The sequence below is a fragment of the Sarcophilus harrisii genome, chromosome 4, assembly GCF_902635505.1.
Source record: "Sarcophilus harrisii chromosome 4, mSarHar1.11, whole genome shotgun sequence".
Classification (NCBI taxonomy): Eukaryota; Metazoa; Chordata; class Mammalia; order Dasyuromorphia; family Dasyuridae; genus Sarcophilus; species Sarcophilus harrisii.
The window spans coordinates 298482324-298509848 of NC_045429.1; the positions used below are offsets into that span (position 1 = coordinate 298482324).

The 27525-nt window shown below is 33.3% G+C and overlaps 1 protein-coding gene across 1 annotated transcript; it reads left to right on the plus strand.

Annotated features, from left to right (window-relative positions):
• Positions 1-471: 471 nt before the first annotated feature.
• On the plus strand, positions 472-24875 carry TMEM220 (transmembrane protein 220). Its single transcript, XM_003770640.4, has 6 exons — positions 472-738; positions 2340-2369; positions 7544-7604; positions 20146-20269; positions 23165-23224; positions 23672-24875. The coding sequence occupies exons 1-6, from the start codon at positions 586-588 to the stop codon at positions 23805-23807; spliced, it is 564 nt and encodes a 187-aa protein (XP_003770688.2). The 5' UTR covers positions 472-585; the 3' UTR covers positions 23808-24875.
• Positions 24876-27525: the final 2650 nt, after the last annotated feature.

Consider the following 27525-nt stretch of genomic DNA (forward strand, 5'->3'; position numbering starts at 1 on the left):
AATTAGATACACAAAAAGTATACATGACCAAAACGTTATTTTGCTGTACAAAAAGAATCAGACTTTGAAATATTGTACAATTAGCTTGTGAAGGAAATAAAAAATGCAGGTGGGCCTAAATATAGGGATTGGGAATTCAATGTAATGGTTTTTAGTCATCTCCCAGAGTTCTTTCTCTGGGTATAGCTGGTTCAGTTCATTACTGCTCCATTAGAAATGATTTGGTTGATCTCGTTGCTGAGGATGGCCTGGTCCATCAGAACTGGTCATCATATAGTATTGTTGTTGAAGTATATAATGATCTCCTGGTGCTGCTTGTTTCACTCAGCCTCAGCTCGTGTAAGTCCCTCCAGGCCTTTAAGAAAGGCATTATTGAAGAAAGTCGCCGTGTTCTGGTCTTGGTTTGCCATCATCAGCATCACTCGGTCCCGCAGGTCTCTGGGCCTCTCTGCTGATACCACGTAAGATAACGGAGCCGCGGACCGGAAGAGCTAGACGGGCTGCAGTTCCGTAACGCCGCGCCAGGCGCTGCCCCTTTCACCCTGGCCAGGGAAGGGCAGCGCTAAGGGGCGGGAGGAGGCGTACATGGGCGTGACCGGAACCTCGCTCCCTCCCCGACCCCCACCCGCGCTACGGAGCCGGGGCGGGATGGCGCTGGCGAGGTCCCCGGCTGAGACCTTATGGAGGGGCAGCAACTTCGTCATGGCCGCCTTCTTTGCGCTGGCGGCCTACGTGCAGGTCAGCTCAGGCCCAGCCCCCACAGACTGAGCTCCGGACGCAGCCGTAGCTTCCGGCTTCAGCCAGCCGAGCGTCCCTTTGTGGTTGGGGGACAGAGCGGAAGTGAAGGGGAATAGGAAAGGGGGAGACTAGAAGGAAGATGGAATGGGGGAGGGGTTCGCCACAAAGTGAGAAGGGGATTCTGAAACGAATTGCGGGCAGTGCTGAGCTTTCTTCGCACGCTCGCTATGCGTGGTTGGGGAGCGGGTACTGCAGGGGAGACAAGGTGGATAGGGGAGGTCCAGAAGCCCCGGGGCAAGTCGCTCGGAGTCTGTGTTTCAGTTCCTCTTCTGTAAAAGGGAGATAATAATAGCACCTGCCTTTGGTGATTGTTGCGAAGATGTTTGTACAGTGCTTCAAGATTAAACGGGATGGTTGCAAAATGCTTTGCAAATTTTAAAGCACTATATAGATGCCGTTTATTATTATTAAGAAGAAATCTCTCTAATGAATGAATTTCTACTCCAGCTCCATTGTTTTATCTGTGGGAAATTGAATCAGAATAAGTAGCAAGATTGGGGCTCAGATGCGGGTCTTTATTCCATATTAAGGATTTTACCTCAGCATCTCACTAGTCATGGACGTACCTGACACTGTCACCTTTGGGGGGTAATTTAACCTGTCTGGGGCTTCCCAGTTTTAAAATGAGGTCATTTAGTCCTTGAAGGTCCTTTTCATTTTAAAATCAATGATCATGTGATCTGCAGGCTGTTTGGGATCAGTAACTGAGTAACTTTGTTGAGTAAGAGAAACCCAGACAGATTCGTCTGGCATTTGTTTGCTGATTGCAATTAATTGATTTTTAATTCATGTAACTGTGCCATATTTTCTGTGAACACCAAACAAGAACTTGCTGGAAACACAATAGGACCTAAATGCTTGTTTAATGTCTACAAACCTCACTGATAAAGGCTGTATGTAGGAAGAACTGGTTTGAGAATTAGAATGTCTCCGTTAAAATTCTGGCACTGATATTTCCTATCCGTGACCTGCGCTTCAATCAACAAGTAATTATTTAATGCCTATTTTGTGCTAGGAGTGAAAGAGTAAGACAACCCCTAGTTAGTTTCCTCATCTGTGAAGAGAGAGGTTGAATTGGATAGATGATCCTTAAATGATGTGATCAGGATGGATGTGACAAATTCAAAATCGCCATTCTCTTTGGCAAAAGATAGATTTATTTAGGAGAAGAGGTTTGCAGACAAAATGAAGAGATACAATAGACATCAGGAATGGTAAATACGAAATAGAGTTGGAAGAGCATATATAATTAGCCAGAATAAGGAGAAAGACTCCATTAGAGGGAAGGAGATTGTGTAACCTCAGAGTGGGCTTAGTCCTGAAAAGAATTTAGCAAAGATCTTCATCATAAGCAGATTCTTTATAAGGGAAATAAATATAGCCTTGGGGTTTCTTAGGCACAACTCAAAGTCATCCTTTGGTTTTAACTGGAATGAGAACTTCCTTTAATAAAATAACTTATTTGGACTAAATTTGGTATAGAAGGTGATTTGACAATCTCCTCCCTTATCTAATTTTCAGTGACTGTTTTGTTGTTACAGATAAATGACCCAGATGCAGAACTGTGGATGGTAAGCATGAATTACATGTGGTTTAGCACATTATATAGCCTAGTCTATACGGTTCTGTAAATCCTCTGAATTTACTTGCATATCAAAATCTTTATAAACCTATCTGCCAAAAGGAGGAAAAATTTAAAAAAAAATTCCAAGCCAGGCATATATCTTCTTGTATATAAATTCAGAATTTTCTGAAAACTTTCATACGCTGGGGAAGGAGTTAGTACTTAATTTATTGGGAAGGTTACAAAATTCGCTGAATACCACATCTTTGAAAGCACAGGTCTTCCAAAATACAAAAATATGGAGACTTGAAGATCTCTTTTACTTTCATTCATTATCTTTGTTGAACTGGCAGAAATAGCAGATTTTTTTTTTTTTTTTTTTTTTTTTTTTTTTAGGAATGCTAAGAGATTTCTAAATTTCCAATGAGCAACTGTTTGTATTGCATTCATTTTAGCCTCCAGATCTGCAGGAACCATCTAGAGAATTTTGTAAGACTTGTCCAATGAAGGACTATACTAAGGAATAGGGTTAGAACCAGGGTTGTGCTTGTAGTAAGTCTATAAAGGGTAATTACAAAATAAAATCAAAGTAGATTAACATACTCATTTCATTTAAAGACTGTAATTTGAAGTGCATGAGAAAGAGAGATTATGAAGTCTTTCCTTTGACTGCATAGTGAATAAATGAACTTCAAGAACTAGGTTTGGATTCTTATTTCTAACAAAAGATATGTAGCCATTGGCAGTTTCTTTTCTATAAGCCTCAATTTTCTCACATTTACTGGGAAAAGTCTTGGTACTTACAATTTTACAGTGTTGCTTGAGCAAGTTGAATGACTTGTCTAAGAGTCATATAGTAAGTATATGCCATAGTTGGAGCTTATTAAATGTTGAATTTGTAAAGTGGGCATATTGTTACCTCATACGATTGTTAAAATGTTTAAATCATAAAGTATTATACAATATTGAGTAGTTATTATTATATGCAGTATATTATTATACTACAGTATCAGGAATTTATATATCTAGATCTTATTCAGTTCTGTTTAGACTGACCAGCATGATTGTTTTGCCTTTCCAATGAAACAATCCCCAGTTTTATCTTGTTTTGAATTGTGAAAGCAATAGTAGCCAATGCTCTAATTTTATCCTGATCAGTTCCTATGTATTTTATATTGTCAAATTTAATTCAATTTACTGACTAAAATAGAATTTTTTTCATATATTGCTTATAATATCTTATTTTAATGCATGACATAATAAATTGTATTATTATCCTTTTCTTTCTGTAGTGGCCTGGTGGTCTCTGTCAATGTCATTCTCTGAGAGCCAGTGAGTTAATTATGCCAAAGATATCACTGTTCTCTCCAACCACTGGCTCCTTATACCCTCTCTCTCTAGTCTTCCTTCTTGGTGCCTCCTAGTCCATCCCTTTTTCCCACCCAGGTTGAGGCAGTGGAGAAATCTTAATAGGTAACTGTGACCTTGACTGATCTTAAGGGGTAGGATGTTTGAGGAATATCCAAAAATTGGTTTTCTTAGAGGAAATGTAACTCCTCTGCCTCTGCAGCCCCTTCCTCTGATTGATAAATTCCTCCCTAACTAAGCTTCCCCTCAGGTACTTCCCTGCCCCCCTACTCCATTCCCCTTTAATTTTTAGCCTCTTTTTATGTATCATCTTCAAGTTTCTTGAAGAAAAGGATTCTATATTTTGGCCTATATTAATATCCCCATAGCTTAGCACACAGTCTGGCATATCAGTGCTTGTTGATTCTTCAGAATATAGAGGCAAATCAAATCCCTGAAACTCTAGTACACCCAATGAAACAGCTCCCCTAATTAACCTAATATCAACATTACAAATTGATTTTGCTGTATTTATTGGATGCTCACAGTGGTCGTCATTGCTTTCCAGGTACTATGGGACAAGTTTGCAGGACAAGGAAAAGTAAATTTAAAAATCTGTGCCCTGAAGTTTAGTTTTTATTCAAGATGAATAAATGCACAGTTTTTAAGATTTAAGGGAAGACCTAATAACCTGTTTTCAAAATGACAATTGCTATGAAGCAATCATTATAAAAATTTTAAAATTTTGTTGTTTTAATAGCATTCAAAGTATTGGCAGAAGTGAAGGAACTTTAAAAACCATTCTCTCCTTTGAAGAAACTTATGAAGAAACTGTAGACCAAAGGTGTACCTTGCCCAAGATCAAAGGTAGTTGCCCAACGGAATCTAGAACCAAGGCTTATTGGCTCCTAGCCCAGTGATGTTAACACTTCAGAACTTTTGTTTAGTTATATTTAGACTTGTTAGGAATTTGTTCTTTCATAAAGGAGCCAAACATTTTTTTCCTTCCTAAATGTTTTAGAAATGTTTTTGAAAGTCTGTTTTAATAAAGAATACTTATTCACTGGTAATCAGGCATTGTTCAAAGGGGAATCAGACCTGAAAGGACTATAGTGACTTAGGAGTACAATTGCCAAAATAACTTTTCTAGTCAAAAGATCATTGTGGCGGAAATCATACTGCTTGCATTTTCTATCCTCATTCTTCTTTTGCTATAGCTGTCAGAGAAATAAAACATAAGATGGAGTCAGAAGATAGGATTTAGAATCCTGTCTGAATCTGAATCTGAAAGCATTTTCCAAGTTAACATAAAGATTAGATTGACAGTTCAAGAGCTAACAAGACTTTTCATGTTTGATTTTAATAAGCATCTAGATTGACTTCAATAAGTCTAGGCTACCATGAGCTGGGTAAATAAAACCTGTGGATAATTTCTAAGGTACTCATATCTCTAAAATACTGTGACTAGGGGCAGCAAGGTGGAATGGTGGATAGAGAATTGGCCCTGAAATCAATGTAGGACCCAAGTTCAAATCCAGTCTCAGATACTTAGTGTGTAACTCTAAGTCACTTAACCCTGATTGCCTTAAAGAATAAAATAAAATACAATGATTAAGAGAAAGAAATATCTTAAAGTAGAAAGTCAAGATTTCATAAAACAACAGTTATTAACAGTAAAACTTTCTAGCATCTACCTGTCTAGCCTACATATTTGTATTGCTATAAGTCTTGCTGTTAGAAATTTCTTAAAATTATCAACTATGCTGCATGATGACTTTGTAAGCCTAAATCTATTGAGGACAAACTACATTTGTGGTGGTCCTTTTAACAGCACTTAGTAGTTTCAAACTGAAAAGCTAGAGCTTTATTATTATTATTATTATTGCTTTTTATTTACAAAACATATGTATGGTAATTTTTCAACATTGACCCTTGCAAAACCTTCTGTTCCAATTTTTCCCCTCCTTCCCCCCACACCCTCCCCTAAATGGCAGGTAGTCCAATGCATGTTAAATGTGTGAAAGTATATGTTAAATACAACATGTGTATACATATTTATACACATCTTGCTGTACAAGAAAAATCAGATTTAGAAAGAAGGTAAAAATAACCTGAGAAGGAAAACAAAAATGCAAGCAGACAATAACAGAAGGAGTGGAAATGCTATGTTGTGGTCCACACTCATTTCCCATAGTTCTTTCACTGGGTGTAGCTGGTTCTCTTCATTACTGAACAATTGGAACTGATTTGGATCATCTCGTTGTTGAAGAAAGCCACGTCCATCAGAATTGATCATCATATAGCATTGTTGTTGAAGTATATAATGATCTGGTTCTGCTTATTTCACTTAGCATCAGTTCATGTAAGTCTCTCCAGGCTTCTCTGAAATCATCCTGCTGGTCATTTCTTACAGAACAATACTATTCCATAACATTCATATACCACAATTTATTCAACCATTCTCCAATTGATGGACACCCATTCAATTTCCCATTTCTAGTCACTACAAAAAGGGCTGCCACAAACATTTTTACCCATACGCGTCCCTTTCCCTTTTTTAAGATCTCTTTGGGATATAAGCCCAGTAGAAACCCTGCTGGATCAAAGGGTATGCACAGTTTGATAACTTTTTGAGCATAATTCCAAATTGCTCTCCAGAATGGTTGGATTTGTTCACAATTCCACCAACAATGTATCAAAGTCCCAGTTTTCCCATGTCCCCTTCAACATTTGTCATTACCTTTTCCTGACATCTTAGCCAATCTGAAAGGTATGTAGTGGTATCTCAGAGTTGTCTTAATTTGCATTTCTCTGATCAATAATTATTTGGAGCATCTTTTCATATGACTAGAAATCATTTCAGTTTATTCATCTGAAAATTGTCTGCTCATATCCTTTGATCATTAATCAATTGGAGAATGATTTGATTTCTTATAAATTAGAATCAATTCTCTATATATTTTGGAAATGAGGTCTTTATCAGAACCTTTGAGTGTAAAAATGTTTTCCCAGTTTATTGCTTCCCTTCTAATCTTGTCTGTATTAGTTTTGTTTGTATAAAAACTTTTAACTTGATATAATCAAAATTTTCTATTTTGTTATCAATAATGATCTCTAGTTCTTGTTTGCTCACAAATTCCTTCCTTCTCCATAGGTCTGAGAGGTAAACTATCCTATGTTCTTTTAATTTATTTATAATCTCAATTCTTTATACCTAGATCATGAACCCATTTTGACCTTATCTTGGTGTATAGTGTTAAGTATGGGTCAATGCCTAGTTTCTACCATACCAATTTCCAATTTTCCCAGCAGTTTTTGTCAAAACAGTGAATTCTTATCCCCAAAGCTGGGGTCTTTGAGTTTGTCAAATACTCGATTGTTATAGTTATTGACTATTTTGTATATGTGAACCTAATCTATTCCATTGATCAATTAGTCTTGAAAAACTAGATCGTAAGGGTTATTTATAAGAGGTAATAAGGTACTAGGGAAAGAACACTGGATTTGAAGTCATCAAAGGACCAGATTCTGCTATACTACCTTGTGATCATGGATAAAAATCCTGAACTTAATCAGACTCTCAAATTTCCTTGACTACAAAATGAAGGATTTAGACTAAATGACTTCTAACTTCCTTTTACACTCTATTCTTGACCCTATGATGTAGAAGTTCAGAATAGTAACCCAGACTTAATTATGGACAGTGATATAATTAGGACAATGAAATTTCTTATTTACTTCCTATGTCCTCTGAATGATTTGCACTTTGGGTCTATTCCCTCTGCTAAATAATTCTGCAATCATGTGATACTTGATATTCTGTTTTGCTAACAGGTTGTATATATGATACCTGCTATCCTTACTCTACTTGTTGGATTTAATCCTCTGATCACAGGTATGAAATTAATTTTTGAATTGAGCTAAAGCACTTTTATTATCTTCATTGGAAAAATGAGCATCAAGCTGTGTTTATTGTACTTTGTCTTACAAATTTCTTTCTCTCTGCTTCTTCATTCTTGAGTTCTTCTTGTTCTCATTTTCCAGTTCTAGCCTTTCCTTTTTTCCAACTTCTCAAATGCTCTCAAATTTCATCTTCCCAGATTCATTCTCTAGTCCTTACAATTCTAAAACCTTCAAAATTTCTGATTCTCCATTATCATTTTTCTTTCAATTTCTCCTGCAGGTCCTTTTTTCAAAACTGATATACCATTAGGTGTAATGTTCTTTGTTCCATTTTTTAGGGGTTCTCTGGGAGCAGCCTTCGTTTCAGTTCAGTAATCACCACAAGAGTAGCCAGGTTTTAAAGTCCAGATCCTTTATTATCTCTTTCAAAATCTTGTCTCCTTTCCTGGGGCCTGGTTAGTTTTCTTAAAGGCCTTCTGAAGTCTTGGTTTCAGTGGAGAAACTAAGGAGGATAGGCCTGCCACCACAGTGCTGATGAAGATGGAAATGAATCTGGCTCTCCATCCCTCAGGAGAGCCACCAGGAGCCTGACTGAAGATCAAATTGAATTTCTCTCCTTGGTTCTGAGAGCTTGAGAGTTCCTGCCCCCAGTCCTTTGTCTTCTCTGGCTCTGAATGAATCCAGCTGAGGCTCCTAACTTATATGCTCTACACTGAGTATAAATCAATCGTTATATCACTAGGAAACCATTATTTGTTGTAAAATTAACTCAATCATACTGACCTATGCTAAACTAGATAACCATTGTCTCATCAGTACCACTTAGTACCTTGTAAGAATCCTTTGTTTCAGGTTCAGAGTTCTGGCCCATAACAATTAGGGATATTAAAGATTATTATATGTGCTAAATTCTTAGAAATCATTTTTGATAGGTTTGTATATTATTATAGAAATTTCCTCCAGTAATCCATGTCCTTGAGAGTGCTCATCAAATGCTTCTCTCAAGCAAATTAGACATTTATTTAATGGGGCTCAGCCTGCCAAGAATTTTATTGAAAGGATCACAAACTAAATGATATTTGGAGATATTCTAGTATCTTTAAAAAGTGTTTCATCCGTAGTTGGTTGTTCTGGTTTGATTCCATATTGATCCCGAAAATTGATATCTTTTATTTCCTTAGTCTAAGAAGAGGATATTAAGAGAGCATATTATCAAAGCCAATGAAATCATAAAGGGCATGAATAGCTAATTGCTTATAAATAATAGACTAGAGTCAGAAGTTATTCTGTAAAACTTAATGAAAGAAGTTGTTTTAAGGTATGAAAAAAGGATTTTATAGTCCATATAGCAAACTTGTTTATTGTAATTTTGAGAGATATAATTTTAAATTGATGCCAAAAGGGTTTAGGTTAAATACGTGAAAAACGATATCCTTTATTTTTTGAGATGGTAACTGGATATTTCCCACATATTCATTGATGGCACTTTCAGAGTCAGTGTATATGGTTTATCAACCTAATCCTGAATTGCGTAATCCCAATAGGATTATCAAGTCAAATGCACACTATTTCTTTAGTTGAGTTTTCTTTTCATATTTTTCCATATGCAAAGTAGAATAGAAAAACAAGATGTTGATCTCAAACCTGTAATACCTGTTAGGTAAACAAATAAGCTGAATATCTTTTAAACATAATAAATTGGACATGTAAATTTTAAAGTTGTTTTGCTAATTTAGTGTTTGGCACACTGCCTAAGATATAGTAAGTGTGCGTGAATGCTTGGGAACTTATCTGCATTTCCTTCTGGCTTTCATTATGTTCCTTTCTGTGTAATATTTATTTCTTTGAGGTTTTTAATTTTTAAAAATTTCTTTAAAAAATTTTTTTGCCTTAAAAAAGTTTTTATTAATATCTTTTACTTTTTATATCCCCATAGTTTTCTCCAGTATCCCATACCCTCCCCCTTCCAGACAGCACTCCCAAATACAAATACACTATTTTCTTTAAAAAAAATTAGTTTATTAGTTTTGTTATTGTTATTTTTTCCTTTTAAAACTTATTTTTTATTGAAAAAGGAAAACAAAAGAAAATAAAATGAAACAAAATAGAATATTGTCTGTGTCCAACAGAACATCAGAAAGGATTCAAAATATATAAACAGTAAATTACCAGTTCAAACAAGGATATATAATAGTAAAAAAAAAAATTATATTCACGAGTTCCATTCTTTCTTTACTTTCTTGCAGGTTCTTTTGTTTTCTGCTGCAGACATTTTTTACTTTATTCTTTTATTCCTTTTCATCCTCCTCACCTATCCTAACTAAGCAGGCTATGTTAAGCAAAGATATATTTATAGATAGATAAATAGATAGATAGATATTTATAAATATGTACATATACACATATATATACCCCTCCCCCTATACTTTCAGACACATATATTTCCTATCCCTGCTAACTTTTTGCTTTAATTCTGCTCCTTAACTTGCCTTGCTATTATTTAATCTCCCCCCATTCATGGATCCCTCCCTTGTCTTCTTCCCCTACCCTTTGCTTCCCCCTCATCCATCCTACCCCCTTATTTCTTTTTAGATTTTGGAGGGTGCCATGCCCTTTGTGGTATATATGTATTGTTTCCTATTCCTGATGTGAATAGGATTTCAGAACTACTGGCTCTCCTCTCCCTTCTAACATTTCTGTGTTTATTCTTCTTCTGTACCTCATCACTATTTTTACCTTAAACTCTGCTTCAATCTTTTTTTTGACTTACCCTATTACTGATGTTAATCTTAAACATATGATATATCTTTCATATAAAAAACATATACAATTTGCCCCATGAAGTTACTTGAAGTTGAACTTTGATTTTGACTCTTATATGTTAAATTTTCTATTAAGTTTCAGTTTGGTTGAAAGTTCTGAAAATCTGCAAGTTCATTGAATGTTCATTTTTTTCTCATTTACTATTATGGATAATTTTGCTGGATATGATATTTTGGCTTTAGGCTTGGTTCTTTTGAATCTCGGTATGGATGATTCTAGGGCTGATAAGTCCTGTACAATTCTAATTTTAGCTCCAGGATATTTGAATTGTTTTTTTCTTTTTTTTTGCAAATTTTTTTCTTTAATCTGGGGGTTTTCAAATTTGGCAATAATATTCCTATATATTTTCCACAAAGGATCTCTTTGAGGTGGTGATCAGTGATGTAGTGATCAATGGATTTTTTCTATTTCTACTTTCCCTTCATGTTCTATCATTTCAGGACAATTATCTTGGATTATTTCTTGCATGATTCAGGTAGTCCAGTTCTTATATTTTCTCTTCTTGATCTGTTCTTCAGATCTGTTATTTTTCCTGTAAGATGTTTCACGTTCTGTCTTATTTTAGTCTTCAACTTCTTTATTACTTTTTGTTAGTTTTGTTTAGGTCTCAGAGGGCTACACATTGATGTTTACAAATGTTTTAGTTTTGCTAATTCTTTCAGTAAATCAATTAATTTTTCCTTTAAGTACCTAGATGGTATACTATTCAGTATACATCATTATATATCATGTTATATATAATATTAAATTACTACATTATGATAAATTATAAAGTACAATATATTAACACAAGTTATATAAATAATTAAATATTGATATTGTATATTGTCCCTTAAGAATAATGTAGTTAGCTTACCTTTTTAAATTAAATTTTTATATTTATTTTAAACAAATACAAAATAAAGGGGAAAATGTCATTATACATGACAGAAGAACATAAGAGAGAATTGAATATAAAACAATAGATTTCCATTTCAAGAAAATATATAATAAATACACATTTTCAAAGCTACCCAGCTTTTCTTTGCTTTCTTGTTGTTTTTCTTTTGTTCTCTGCTGTGTAGTTATTACTTTATTTTTTTTCTCTTCTCCCCATCCTGATCCAGCCCTAAAGGAGGCTACAGTTAAGCACAGATATATATAGATAGCTATATATATATGTATATATATATACATACATACACATATGTATAAATATACAAGGATATCTATAAAATGCATGTATATATGCATATATACTCCTACACACATATATAAGATTGTACCATGTTTATTTCTACTTGTCACCTGTTTCTCTGAAAGTAGAGAACATCTTTATTCATAAGTTCACATCTTTCCATGTTTTTTCCTAAATCAACCAGCTCATCATTTTCTACACTACAGGAATATTCCAACCCAATCACATTTCATTTGAGAGATTGTGAAAGTTTTCCCCCAATTTTCTACATTCCTTCTATTCTTTGTTGCACAGGTTTTATTTATGCAAGAAAATTTTAATTTAATCAAAATTATCCATTTTATACTTCAAAAATGTTCTCACCTTATAATTCAAAGTTTGAAACTATTGAATCTGTTTCTTTTATATCTTTTTCCCCTGGTTTCATTGAAGTTCTTAACTTTTTGTTCTTTCAAATGAATTTTGTTATTATTGACTCAGTAAGGTCATTTATTTTGTAATCTAATTGGGATGGGATTAAATAAATAGATTAGTTAGGTAAAATTTACCTTTTTAAAAAAATCACATTAACTTTACCTTCCCATGAACAATAAATATTAACTATTTCAGTTATTTTAGATCTGATTTTATTTGTATAAACAGTATTTTCTATTTATGTTCAAATAGTTTTTGTGTCTTTTTAGGCAGGTATACGCCTAAGTATTTTATGCTATCTAGTTATTTTAAATGGTCTAAAACAATATTGAAAGTTTTGCTGACATAATATAGTTTCTCTATTTTTCTCTTTTGATTAAACTTAAAATAACTTTAACTTTGTTTGAGAGCATGATTACCCTCCATGATTTTTTTACTTAATAGATTCTGCTCCTGACCTTTATCTTTGTATGTATCTCTTATTGTTATAGCAATTCCTGAAAATAACATATTGTTGAATTAAAATTTAAATTAAATCAAATTATTTATAACTAAATAAAATATATTTTAAATACAAATAAAAAAATCAAATATAATTAAAATTTTAAAAATTTACCCATAAGATGGGTAAATTCATCTTATTCATGTAGTAAATTATAATTACTTGTGTATTTTTCTCTTTTCTATTTTTCCTCACTATTCTTCTCACCCTAACAATTCCTTAACCTATCCACCCCTCCAAGAGTTTCTCCTTATCTTCTCCCCCAACCCTTTCTCCTTGCTCTTCTTTCTGAATTTAGAAAATACACACACACACACACACACACATACACATACACACATATACACATACATAAGTTTTGCTGTAATCCCTTTGAAAATTTTGTCCAAATATTTTCTGTTTCAAATGTGCTTCTTGGAAACAACTCTGTTTTGTTGTTGAATTCTAATTATTTGGCTATCATCCTCTTATTTTATGAGTTCATTCCATTCACATTCTTGATAGTTCATTATGTTTTTTACTTTTATCCTATCCTTTTATACTTTTTCCTCTCTGACTCCAGCTCCTTGGTTTATGAAAAAGTTGATGGAGAGCTAAACATTAGTGATTTATACACTATTTGCTTCTTATTCCCTGCTTCTCTACTCTTCCTCTGATCACAGATTCTTAGCTTTTCTTTTTCTTTTCTTTGTTTTTTTCATTCTCCTTTTATGATTTACCTCCTGAAGTTGGATTTTGTTTTGCTTATGACTGATGACTCTGTCAATATGTTCTAACTCCTAATCACTACTTCCCTCTCTCTGTTCCTGTCTCCCCTTTCAGTTTCAAGAATGTCTGCAACATAACCTTAGGGCATTAATCCAATCATCTTTTGCCTGCATCAGAAGAAAATGAAGAGCAGATTCATTTGTACATATCTAATTATGTGACAATAAATTCTATCCCCTTCCTTACCATATCCATTCTTTTTTCCTTTTTTTTTTGTCTCCCCCCATTAAAATTTAAACATTTGATTATTGTATAGTCCCTTCCAATTGCTCATGTATTTACCCCTTTATGTTATTCTTGACTTTTGTGTATACATTTTAAAGCCTTTACTCATTTCTAGTTTTTTCATCAGGAATACTCAAAATCTTCTATTCCATGAAATGCCATTTTCCTTCCTGCTCCTCCCTATGTAATTTTACTCAAGTTTTACTTGCAAGTCATTTAAGGTTCTGAGACTTTCTCCACATGAATTTGAACATTAAAAAAAGGGATCAATTCCATATAGACAGCATAAAGTGAAAAAAGTTTGCTTCATTCTGTACTCAATTTGTCAGTTCTCTCTCTGAAGGTGGATAACATTTTTCACCATGGGTCCTTTGGAATTGTTTTGGATCATTGTCTTGACTAGAATAACTAAATCTTTCACAGCTGATCACTGTTACAAAATTGATTCTGTCTACTTTGTATCAATTTATATAACTCTCAGGTGAAATTATCCTACTATAATTATATCCTACTATATATTGTGCTATATTTCTTATAGCACAATAGTATTACATCACTATTTTATACCACAATTTGTTCAGCCATTCCCCAATTGATGGACATCACTTCAATTTTCAATTCTTTGCCATCACAAAAAGAGCTGTTATAAATATATTTGCATATTTACATCATTTTCCTTTTTAAAAAATCTCTTTGGGATACATATCTAGTAGTGTTATTGCTGGGTCAAAAGATATACAATTTTGTAGCCCTTTGAGCAGAGTTCCAAATTATTCTCTGGAATTGTTGGATCAGTTTACAACTTTGCCAATAGTGTAATAATGTCCCTATTTTTCTGTATCTCTCCCACCATTTATCACATTCCTTTTTTTTTTTAACATGTTAGCTACTCTCATATGTGTGAAGTGTTACCTCAGAATTATTTTAATTTGCATTTTTCTAAGCAAGAGTGATTTAGACCATTTTTTCTTATGACTAAAGATAGCTTTGTTTATTATGAAAACTGCTTGTTAATATTCACTGACCATTTATCAAATATCAATTGGAAATAGCTTTTTAAAAAAAATTGGCTCAGTTCCCTATATATTTGATAGATGAGGCTTTTGTCAAAGATACTTGCTGTAGATTTTTTTCCCTAGTTAATTGCTTTTCTTCTGTTTTGGCCACATTGGTTTTGTTTTGTGCAAAAACATTTTAATTTCATGCAATTAAAATCACCCATTTTACTTCTCATAATCCTCTCTGTCTCTTATTTGATCATAAATTCTTTCTTCCCTTATCCATAGATCTGACAGGTATATTTCCCACATTTCCTTAATTTACTTATGATATTACCCTTTATGTCAAAATCATTAACCCATTTTGATTCTATTTTGTATACAATGTGAGATGTTTTGTTTATGCGTAGTTTCTGCTAAATGACTTTCTAGTTTTTCTAGTAATTTTTGTCAAATGTCTTACCCCAAAGTGTGGATCTTTGGATATAATCAAATACTAAATTACTACAGTCATCTACTAACGTGCATTGTGTACTTTATTCTATTGACCCACTCCTGTATTTCTTAGCTGGTAGCAGAGATTTTTTTGTAATATAGTTTGAAAACTGGTCCGTGGCTGCCTTTCATTATTTTTCATTGATTCCTTTGATATTATTGAGCTTTTTTATTTCAGATGAATTTTGTTATTTTATCTAGCTCTATAAAATAAATCTGTAGTAGCTTGGTGTAGAACTGATTAATAAAATGGCATAAAACTGAATAGTAAATCAATTTTGCTAATTATAATTAATTTTTATTATATTGATTCAGTCTACTCATTTTTTGAAAATGATATGAGAGGATACATAGAGAACCCTAAAGAATCAAATAGACTAAGTGAAACAACTTTAGCAAAGTTTCAGGATATAAAATAAACCCAAATAAATCATCAGCATTACTATGTATTATAAACAAAACCCAGCAGGAAGAGATCGAAGAGAAATTCCCTTTAACATAATGGCAAACAACATAAAACAACCTACATGGGAGTCCACCTGCCAAGATAAACTCAGGGACTATAAGAACACAATTACTAAATACTTTTCATACATACAAAAACAGGAGAAATATAAATTGCTTTTTTGCTTTAGTTAGCATTTCTAATATAATATTGAATAATAATGGTGATAATGGACAAATGCTTCAACCCTAATAATACTGGTAAGCCTTCTAGTTCCTTCCCATTATAGATGCTTGCTCCTTGATTTAAATAAAATTTATCATTTTAAGAAAATGTCCCTTCATACCTATTTTTGTTTTTAAAAGTTTTTTCTGCATTTATTAATATCTTAATTATGCTTATAGTTTTCCTAATGTTGAAATAGTATACATACTGGTATAAATTTTACCTGGTCGTGGGATAGCATTGGGATTGTTCCTTAACTTATTTGGTAGATAGAATTCCCTTGTAAGTCCATCTGGGCCTAGGAATTTTTCCTTAGGGAGCACATTTAAGCTTGGTGATTTTTTTTTTTAAGATAACAAATTTTATTTCCTCTTCTGTTAATCTGGACAATATATATGTTTTTGTAAATATTCATTTCACTGATATTGTCAATTTTACTGATATCTAACTGGACAAAGTAACTCCTAATAAGTTTTATCTTCATTGGCAGTATAGTTACCCTTTTCATTTTTGAATGCTGTGGCATTTGGTGTCTTTTGCTTAGTATTGCTATTACTTTGTTGTCTGTGGTGCCATTTATTTTAGCAAGATGTAGTTTTCCTGTTTTATCTCTTTTAATTAGGTCTGTTTTTGCTTTTTTGAAGGTTTTTTTTTACTTCACCTGAAACATAATAGATTCTGTTCCAGCCTCATATTTTAACTGTTTGAAGTGTTTAAAATTTTTCCCTTAACTATATCATCTAAAAAATATTAACATATTTTAAAAAATTGAATCTCATATTTTCTCACTTCTCTTTATCCCTCCTCGAGAAGCAATTTTATATCACTTATACATGTGCAGTCAGTAAAACATATCCATGTTAGCCATTTTGAAAAAAAAGGAAACCAATGAAAAAACCCAAGAATAATGTCAAAAAAGTATGCTTTAATCTGCATTCAGATTCCATTGGGGTTTTTTTTGGGGGGGGGAGGGGGAAGGTGGATAGCATTTTTTTCAATATTAAAGTTCTTTGTGCTTCCAGAATTGTGTGATAAAGAGGTGTGGTCTTACTACTACTGGTCTATGCTCTGGTCCTTACCCAGCAAGAGTTCTTGATTTCCTGTAGCTGCAAGCTATAATGTTCCCCAGGATCCTTGATCTCTTATGATAGAAATTGCATCCTTCTGCCCTGAAGTGCCACCTGGGAGTGAGTTTAAGCAATGGAATAACCTGGTCCACAGCTCTATGTAAGTTAATATAAGGCATCCCATCTCTTTCTAACCAGCTGCCTTACTGTCCCCTTACTGTCTCTGACTTGGGAACTTAAAAAGTTGCTGCTGTTAATGCTGCCTCTCAGGTCCACAGTTGGTATTATTTTGGTATGGGGCACGCTCCAGTGTGATAGATTTCTTCTTGCAATCTCCTAATTTGTCTTGGGCTGGAAAAGTCTTACCCTAACTTTTTGTTGGCTCTACCACTCCAGAATTATATTTGAGGTATTATTTTAAAGTTGTTTGGAAGGGAATATTGGGATGTAGTGCTTCTTTTACTCCATTCATATTGGCTCTACCCTCAGAAGCCTAAATCTCCTTTTAACATATAAATTCCATACTTTATTTTCGAAACTATCTAGCTTCTTTGCACTTACTTCAGAATTTCCTTTTTTCTATTTTATGAATTTAAATCAAAGTGTATATGCAACACTTTTGCTACCTTCCTTTCCCTCCTCAACTTGTTCTCCATGAGGCAATTTCCTCTCTGAGGAAATCCAGACAAACAGAAATTAAGTGATTTGCCTAGGGGCACACAGACAGCAATTATATGTCAGAGGCTGGGTTTGAACTCAGGTCTTCCTGACTCCAGACTTAGCTCTCTATTGTTTCATATAGCTGCATAGAAGTGATAGCTAAAACCATGAAATGTAATCACCAAGTGTAGAGAGGAAAAGACAACTCAGGATGGAACTTTGGGTGATACTCATGGTTAACAGACATGATCCGTTTAAAGATCCAGCAAAGAAAATTATTAAGGAATAGTTGGATAGGTAGGAGAAATCAGGAAGAAAAATCAGAAATCAGGAGAAAACAGTGTTACAAAAACCTAGAGACCAGAGAATGTTGAGAAGATTGGCCACATTAAAGACAACATGGAGAAGTCCAACAAATTTTCATTTAGGTAGAATTTTATTTTGCCCAGTTCACTTCTTTGTTAACGAGTCTAATATTTGGAATAAATATTTGTCTAAATTTCAGAAAAATGGGCCAGAATATATTCAAAGACGATATGACTTCATGTATTAGTGGTAGGATAACAAGGTGTCAGCACATATTCTGAGATTGTACTCTAGTTCTCCCATCAATTAATCTCTAAAAGTGTAAAAGTCAAAAGTGTTAAAGTCAAAGTCATAGATGTCTCTCAAGCCAAGCTGAATATACTAAATACTTACTGTTTGTTTCTAATTCAAATATAGGAGAGTATCAATCAGTTACTTAACTGTGCCATTATTATTATATTAAGTGCCAACTGTGTGAGTGATTCTGCTATGTCCTAGGGACACAACAAGTATAAAAAAATGAAAGGATTATTTCTTCAAAAAGAGTTTGCATTCTAATGGGAAAGACAAGTATATATACAGCATAAAGGTTTTTTTTTTTTTAATTTAATAGCCTTTTATTTACAGGTTATATGTATGGGTAACTTTACAGCATTAACAATTGCCAAACCTCTTGTTCCAATTTTTCACCTCTTACCCCCCACCCCCTCCCCCAGATGGCAGGATGACCAGTAGATGTTAAGTACATTAAAATATAAATTAGATGCACAATAAGTATACATGACCAAAACGTTATTTTGCTTATACAGCATAAAGTTAATAAACATATATAAGACATATATGTATTTTAATGGGTAAAACAAAGTATATATACAGAATAAAGGTAATAAACATGTAAAAGACACACACAGACACCAAAATTTAAATACAAGGTACTCTATGGAAGACAGTAGCAGTTGAGAGGATCAGAAAAACCTCATGAAGAAAATGGTACTTGAACTCCATCTTAAAGAGACTTCCTGAGACAGTTAAAAATAAAGGGCATTCCAGACATGACTGAGGAACTGTGAGAAGACCAATTTGGCTGGTTCAAAATGTATAGAAAATAATGTGAAGATGAGTCAGAAAAGGTAAATTGAAGCTAGACTGTGAATGGTTTCTTTTTTTTTTTTAATATAGCTTTTTATTTATTACAAGAATAATTTTACACCATTTGCAATTGCCAAACCTTTTGTTCCAATTTTTCCCCTCCTTCTTCTGACCCCTTCCCCCAGATGGCAGGTTGACCAATACATGTTAAATATGTTAAAATATAAATTAAATACAATATAAGTATACATGTCCAAACAGTTGTTTTGCTGTACAAAAAGACTCGGACTTTGAAATAGTGTACAATTAGCCTGTGAAGGAAATAAAAAATACAGGCAGACAAAAATAGAGGGATTGGGATGTAGTGGTTCACAATCATCTCTCAGAGTTCTTTCGCTGGGTGTAGCTGGTTCAGTTCATTACTGCTCTATCTGATTTGGTTCATCTCATTGTTGAAGATGGCCATGTCCATGAGAACTGATCATCATATAGTATTGTTGCTGAAGTATATAATCTCCTGGTCCTGCTCATTTCACTCAGCATCAGTTCATGTAAGTCTCTCCAGGCCTCTCTGAAATCATCCTGTTGGTCATTTCTTACAGAACAATAATATTCTATAATATTCATATGCCACAATTTATTCAGCCATTCTTCAATCGATGGGCATCCACTCAGTTTCCTATTTCTGTGTGAATGGTTTTAAATGCTAAAAAGAGGCATTAGGAAACTGTTGGAGTTAGTTGAGTAAAGAAGTCACACATGTAGTGTGTAGAATGAACTGGAGTGGTAAAAGATTTGAGGCAGGGAATAAACCATTAGATTTATTCATCCTTCTAAAACTAGCTTCAGATCCCATCCTTCATAAATTCTTTCCAAGTTTTACTTCAACTCTAATAAGTATATCCATATTGTGATACTTTCTAATGCTTATAAATCTTTAACACACATTTTATTATTGCTTTTATTTTGTAGCTGTTTTATATGTATATTTTATTTCCCCGAATATATTGTACATAGGGATTATCTTCTATTTATTTTTCATAATAAATACTTATAGAAGTGATATATTCCCTTCTGGTACAGAATAGTAATATCTTGCCATTTCTTCTCCATGCTGGCAGTCTCTTTTCATTGACTAATATGCTTCTTCCATAGCACAAGGATTGCCAGAATGCAATATACCCAACCAAGGATTTGCTTTCGATACTTGGAATTAGACTAATATTGTTACTAAGTTCTTAAATAAATAAGGCAATTGACACAAAATCCATACCCTTTTATCCTTATGGAAAACCTTCCACTAAAACATGTGGTCATGCCTTAGTATTGTTTGTTCTAGGTAATTGTATCTGGAAGAATCTTACCAAGCTGCACTTATTCCTTTGTACTTTGGGAGCTGTTAACTTGGGCTTCTACCTCTTCCATCATTCAGAAAAGAATATCTTACATGAGGAGGAAGGCAGGTGAGCAATGGTTTTTGTTAGGTTTGTTTTACATAGGTAGAGAATTTAAATTTTTTTCATAGCTTAATAAAATACTTTATTTTTGTTTTTAAATCAACTTTTTTTCAATGAACAAAAATATATTTTCTCTTCTTCCTACTTCCTCTTTCATATGTATTAAACAAACAAATCTACTCCCCATGCACTAAACAAATAAATACATTGCAATCAGGCAAAGAAATTTCCATATTGATATATTCAGTGTATCAACTCTCTGTTTGAACATGTTTATGTTTATGAACATGTTTCATACCTAGTCCTCAGAAATCATGGATGGTAATTATACTGATAAAAGTTCTTTGGTCTTTCAAGGGTTGTCTTTACAATGTTACTGTTTACATTGTTCTAATTCTACTCACTTCATATAACATCAGTTCATATAAGTCTTTGCAAGTTTCTCTCTATTCTTTTATCATATCTTACAGCACAATAGTATTCCACTATATTCATATATATTATATTCATATATTCTTCAATTATCAAACATCTCAATTCTTTATCCATAAAAAAGTTACTTTAAATTATTTCTGTATATTTTGTACATTCTTTTATCTCTTTGGGATATAGGGTTTAAATATTGCTAAGTCAATAGGTACAATTAATTTAGTAATTTTTTGGGGATTGTTCTAAATTTCTTCCCAGAAAAATGACCAAGTCACAGCTGTACCAACAATGCAATTATATAATGTCTTACCTTTGTATAGATCTTAAATTTTAAAAGTATTTTCACATTATCACATGTGATTTCCACAATATTCCCATGGATTAAGCGTGACAAGTTGTATCCCTGTAATGAAACTGAATAGCTGGTAAAGCTGGTAATTCAAATCCAGGTGTTCTGGCTCCAACTCCAGAGGTCTTTTAACTATATCATAATGCTTTTCCAGAGTAAACACTGTACATCATGGAACTATAATCAAATCTCTTCAGTGACAAAGAAGAAAACTTACTATTCTACTAATATGCAATCCCATGAGTTCAGCAAACCCTTAAAATGATTCTGATGCAAAGTCCTAAATTACAGTATTTTGGTGTGTGTGTATATTATTTCAGTGGTTCTTTTTTTAAAGCATTATTTTATTTCTAGGTCAAGCTAGTCTCAAATGTTGTCTAAGTTTAATTGTCAAATGAGTAAAAACACTTAAGGCCTAATGCTATTGAAATTTCCTTGTTCTTATACCTATTCCCTATGCCCTTGGTAGTCTCCTCCCATCAGCCATTCCTATTGCCTAATGTCCTTATTATACTAATTCATTGAATTCACCTTCCCTCAACTAATAAATAGTTGAGTTCCATCTTAAAGGAAAAGAGATGCTGAGGTACAGTTAAGAACAAAGGGCATTCCAGGCATAGAATGAATGAATTTGGCTGTGTCAAAGAATGTAGGAAAGGGAATAATGTGACTATGAGGGAGAAGATTATGAATGGTTTTAAAATACTAAGTGGTTTTAAAAGCTAAACAGAGTGCAACAGGACGCTGTTGGAGGTGGTTGAGTAAGAGAGTCATATGGTCAGATCTGCACTAAAGGAAAATTACTTTGGCAGCAGAATGTAGAATGTTCTGGAAATATATATATATATATATTAAAATTCAGAGAATTTACAGTTAAATTTGACCCTCTAGTTTCTATTTTTGCCTCCAGATCAGTACAGTATAGCCTAGGCCAGCCAAAAAGTTATTGCTTCACTGAAAGTAAACTCTTTATATAGTATATAAAATTTCTGAATGATACCAGGGAGCAGAGTATTAAATCTGGGGTCATGAAAGGAAACTCAACAGGATGAGATGACCTGTAGCTTTTTTAAAGCCTTGTTCCAATACTTGCTAAATTTGGCTTTGAATAGTCTACTTTCTACTTATGTTAAAGTTAAGAGATGCATCAATCATAACTCACACTAACTCCATCTAAAAGAGCATATGCTCTTTAGCAATCAAATTCTCTTCTCTAGTGGACACTCCCTTCTTACTGACGAATAACTCAATCTCTAACATTAAATGTGCAATAAGCAATTCTTGAGATTTGATATGACCTTATTACAATACTTTCTTTTTCTAGGCCTATAAATTCACCTGTTTAGGGGACTTCCAATGAAAAATATCCTTTATCAAAAATAATCATGATGATAGCTAACAAAAAATTGTAATGTTTGCAAGATACTTTGCATAGATTATCTCATTTCATTCTCACAAAAGTCCCATGGAGTATGGTCTATTGTCATCCCCACTATACAGGTGAGAAAACTAAGACTGAGAAATTAATTTAATGACTTGCCCCAGTTCATACAGGTACTGTTTAAGGTGGGATTTGAATTTAGTATTCCTGACTCTAATTCAACATCAAATTGCCTCAGTACCAATGCAGTCTTAGAAAATAGTCTGAGAAAAAAAAAAAAGAAAGAAAATTGTCTGGGAGTCAAGAAGTTAAGTGAATTGCCCAAGTTCATGTTGCCACTATGCAACAGAGGCAATTTTAAAAATGTATAATCTTGCATATCAAGAATGTAATTTTTTTTTTAATGTAGAAAACAAAAATCAGTTCATTAGCACTGGGTGCTAATAGTGCCTCTGATATACTAGGTTCATAATACTGAATGACTGATTTAACCTTTTTTGCCTATGTTCATTATTTTTGTTTCTTTTTTCACAAATAAATTAAAAATCACTTGTTTCATGTTGGGTTTTGTAAGTTCTGAATGAAATGAAACGACTGATCATCATTAACATGAGAACCATCCTTAGGAATTTATATAGACAGAAATTAGTATTAGAGGAAAATTGGATAGAGTAACGAATTTGATGTGCTTTTCATCTTTTGCCAGCTAAAAGATATAAAAATTTTGCACTTTTTCTCTTAGAGAGATGTTTGGACTTGGAATCATTATAGTATGGCTGAGTCTTTGTCACATCACAACAAAGTAAGTTTTCATCTCATTAATTTAAAACTAAGGATGGACTAGCAAACCAAGTACTAAAGATCAAGGCTTCTTAAACTTTTTCCACTAGTTACTCCTTTTCACTAAGAAACTTTTATGTGACCTCAGGTATTTAGGTATATAAGAGGTATACAAATCAAACATTTGCTGATAATAAATCATAATTCTGGAATTCCCATATTCAGTTATGAGACTCCATATAGTTATGAATCACATTTTAAGAAATCTTGCTATAGATGAAAATGCTAATGAGAGGACTTTTAAAAGTACCTACTTTCCCAGAGAAAGCTAATGCTCGTTGGTCTGTGATTTAAGACCACTAATACAGGATGTCTTGTCACAGTTGTATTATACAGTAGCAGTTATTAGCACTTTTGATAGGATGATTTTGAATTAAAATAATAATACTGATCTTTTGTTTCTTTTTAGAAATCCAGTTGGTAGAAGAGTTCAATTGATTGTTACTATTGCTATTTCTCTTTGCCCATTTATCACATGGTTCTACATATATGTAAACAAAGAGATGCATTCCACTTGGCCAACACATTGCAAGACAGCTATTTAAATGAATATTATCATTCTTTTCATAAAATGAATATTTTCACAATTCATATTTGTCACATTATATTTTATTACAAGCTAGTCAATTTAAGTAGTTATTTCATGATTTAAGATATACTAGTAAAGGGTTTTGATCCAAGAGCTCTTTAATAATGAATGACTACAATGCAGTCTAAGACTATATAGAAATAAGAAGTCACTAGAAATCTTTTTTTTAAAGAGGAAGTGCTATGGCATGTGGAAAGAATACTAATCTTGAGTCATGGGATTTGACTCTTACTCTGCACTATTATTTTTTACCTGTGAAACAAGTAATTTATCTTCTCTAGGATTATTTCTTCATTTTTAATATGGCAAAAATATTATTGTATTATTCACAAAGTTACAAAGTTGTGAAGAAAGCTGTGTTACTTAGCAGCTGGTCAACTTCTTGTTTATTTCCTCATCTAAAAATGGAAGTACTTCCCCTACCTACTTCATAAAATTATTTTGATGATTAAATAAGGTATTATGTGGGAATTCAAAAGTATTACAAACCTGGGGTATTATTATTACTTGGGGGTTTTTAAATTTAAAGAGCATGTTTAGTGGTATACATGTGAGAAGGCTAAAAGGAAGGGAAAATGGCTCAGATATAGTTCCAAGACAAGAAACAGAAAGTCAAATTTATGAATGGTTCACCTTACTGAACTAGTATAAAATAGAAGGAGCTCAGGTATTCATTATAATCTTTACAGGCAATAAAGGAATATATATTCTGGAAAGATAAGAATAAAGGAAGTTTGGTATGATGGGGAAATGTGGGGGCAGATCAGGAAATAGGAAAAGGAGTTAAAGGAGAAACAGACTAAAGTCTGGTCTTGAGTTTTTGTTAAGGAAAAAATTTAGATGAGATAAAGATGCAGTTTTTTAAGACTTTCCTAGGATGCAGAGGTTAAAAAATTATATAGAATATAATCCCTATATTCTCAAAGTACTTACAACATGATAAACAATATGATATAGTGAAAAGAGCACTCAAGTTGGAATCAAGTCTTGGGTTCAAATCACTTAAGAAAACAAGTTATTTGCAGGATGGAAAAAGAGAATAGATTTAGAGCTGAAAAACATTGAGATCATCTAGTCTGATTTTATTTAGGAGTCTGAGCCCAGTAAAATTAAATGACTTGCTTAAACCCACAGAGGAAGTAGCAGAGACAAATTCCCCATATCCTTAATTACTAATCCAACATACGTTCCACTATCCCAAACCTTAGATTTTATGGAAAATGCTTTGCAAAATTTAAAGCTGAGTTTGGGAGCAGTAGTCAAAACAATCATATATATACATATATATAATTATAGCTTTTTATTTACAAAACATATGCATGGGTAGTTTTTTCTAACATTGACCCTTGCAAAGCCTTCTGTTCCAAATTTTCCCCTCCTTCCTCTAGATGGCAGGTAGTCCAATACATGTTAAAAATGTTAAAATATATGCTAAATCCAGTATATGTGTACATATTTATACAGTTATCTTGCTGCACAAGAAAAATCAGATCTAGAAAGAAAAAAAACCTGAGAAGGAAAACAAAAATGCAAGCAAACAATAACAGAAATAGTGAAAATGCTATGTTGTGGTCCACATTCACCTCCAATAGTCCTCTCTCTGAGTATAGATGGCTCTCTTCATCACTGAACAATTGGAATTGGTTTGAATCATCTCTTTGTTGAGGAGAGCTACAACAATCATATATTTTGGATGGTAGAGGTGCTAACAGTTGAACCATTTGGCTACAGATTTTCAGTCACAGCTGATCTCACCGGACAGGTATCTCTGCTTCTTTGTACTCTATGTACATTGACTGGGGATAAGGCTGGCCAGGTTCTTTTTCCATTGGAACTATAGTGAGACCACTTCATCTTGGCAGAGGGGATACTGCATTCTTTGGGCCTACTGACTGCAGCAAAGTTTTATGGCTGATGGAACACTAGGGGAATGGGACCGTACCCTAAACAGACAGATTACTCTGAAGGACAAGATGAATCTTAAAATCTTATGCTTTGGTTAGTAAATTGTTCTCTGCTTTTTTCAAAGTGGAAAATATTTTACTACTGTTTATAACATCTTATAAAGACAAAATTTCAATCTAGATTAACAGTTTTCCTTTCACCCTTGCAGTTACCTTCAGTCTTTCCTGCTCTATTGGCCACTTCCCTACTGCCTACAAATATACCTTTATTTTCTTCATCCTTACTTGATTCATTTATTCTCATTATCAATTTTTCCATATCCCTCCTGCCTTTTATAGTTAAACTGCTTGACAAAGCCATTTAGAAAAGATGCCAGAACTTGAAACAGGGTACTAAGTACAACTGATAGAAACGATGCTTGTGTTCACACCTTTAGAGAGTTCATAGAAGCAAGAAATCTTTACAAACTGTTAAGGCATTAGAGTTGATAGAGACAATAATTATCTAATTTAGCATGGTTCAATATGATTGACTTGATCTTAGAAGGAGATATTTTGGGCCAGAACTTTGAAACAAAGTACTAAGTACAACTGATAGAAATAATGCTTGTGTTCACACCTTTAGAGAGCCCTTATAAGCAAGAAGTATATAAGTACTCATTGGAGTTCACACATTTGGGAGATCTCATTAGTATGAGATATCTGAATTCATACCTTCCTTGAAGCTCTTAGGACCAGAGAGCATGCTGGGAGATAACCCATAATCCCATTCTCTCAGAGAAGGAGTTAACCTTTGGGAGATCATTTATATAGAGGAAGCTCTTAGAAGAGTCTTACTTCAGAACATTGCTTAACTCTATAATTTCAACCTCTCATTCACTTTCTTTACTCTGCAATCTGGTTCTTAATCGTTCAATCAAAATGTTCTCATCAAAGTTATTAGTATCTTAATTGTCAAATCTAATGACCTTTATCAGTCCTCATGTTGGATAGTAGATGTTTAAGAAATGTTTGACTGACTGGTTGGCAGATAAAGAATTATGTTTGACAGTATCATAAATGATGTGTCATATTTTGAGAAACTGCACCAAAAAAACCAAGCTTACTCTTCACAACAATGGTACCTTAATAAAATGTAATCTTGACAATGAAACTTTTTTATTTTGTTATTATTTTCCCAGTGTCTTAGTACAGTACTTAGAATATAGGTTCTTGATAGTTGCTGATTTATTATTGTAATAAGTAATAAACATTGTTTTATCATCAAAAGTCTGTATGTTAACACTATTTAAATAAAGCTGAATATTATCTGTGTAACTTTGGACATCATAATTTTCTTGGGGCTCATTTTCCTTATTTTTAAAATGAAGGGGTTGGTTGGATTAATTGGCCATTTAGGCAGGTCTCTTGTGAAAGTGTGTTACAAAAGCTTTAAGAAATTCTTAATTTTATCTGAATGATATGAGCTAAGAATTATTCTCATATCATTTTACAAACAATGGGACGCATGATAGTGTTTTATAAGGGCAACCATTACTACATGAAGTTTGGAAACTACTGCCTTAAAATAGAATATGAGTTATTAGTTTCATTAATATTAAAGAGGACTATAATTACAAAAAGGTATGATAGAGGATTTTCTTGGTCTCAATCCTATGAATTCCTCGTTCTGAGGAATTTAAGAGTATGAAGAGTACTTCCATCAACAGAAACCAGCAACTCCTTTCTTTGCTTGAGATAATGAAAAGTTCAGTAACTTGCCCATATTCA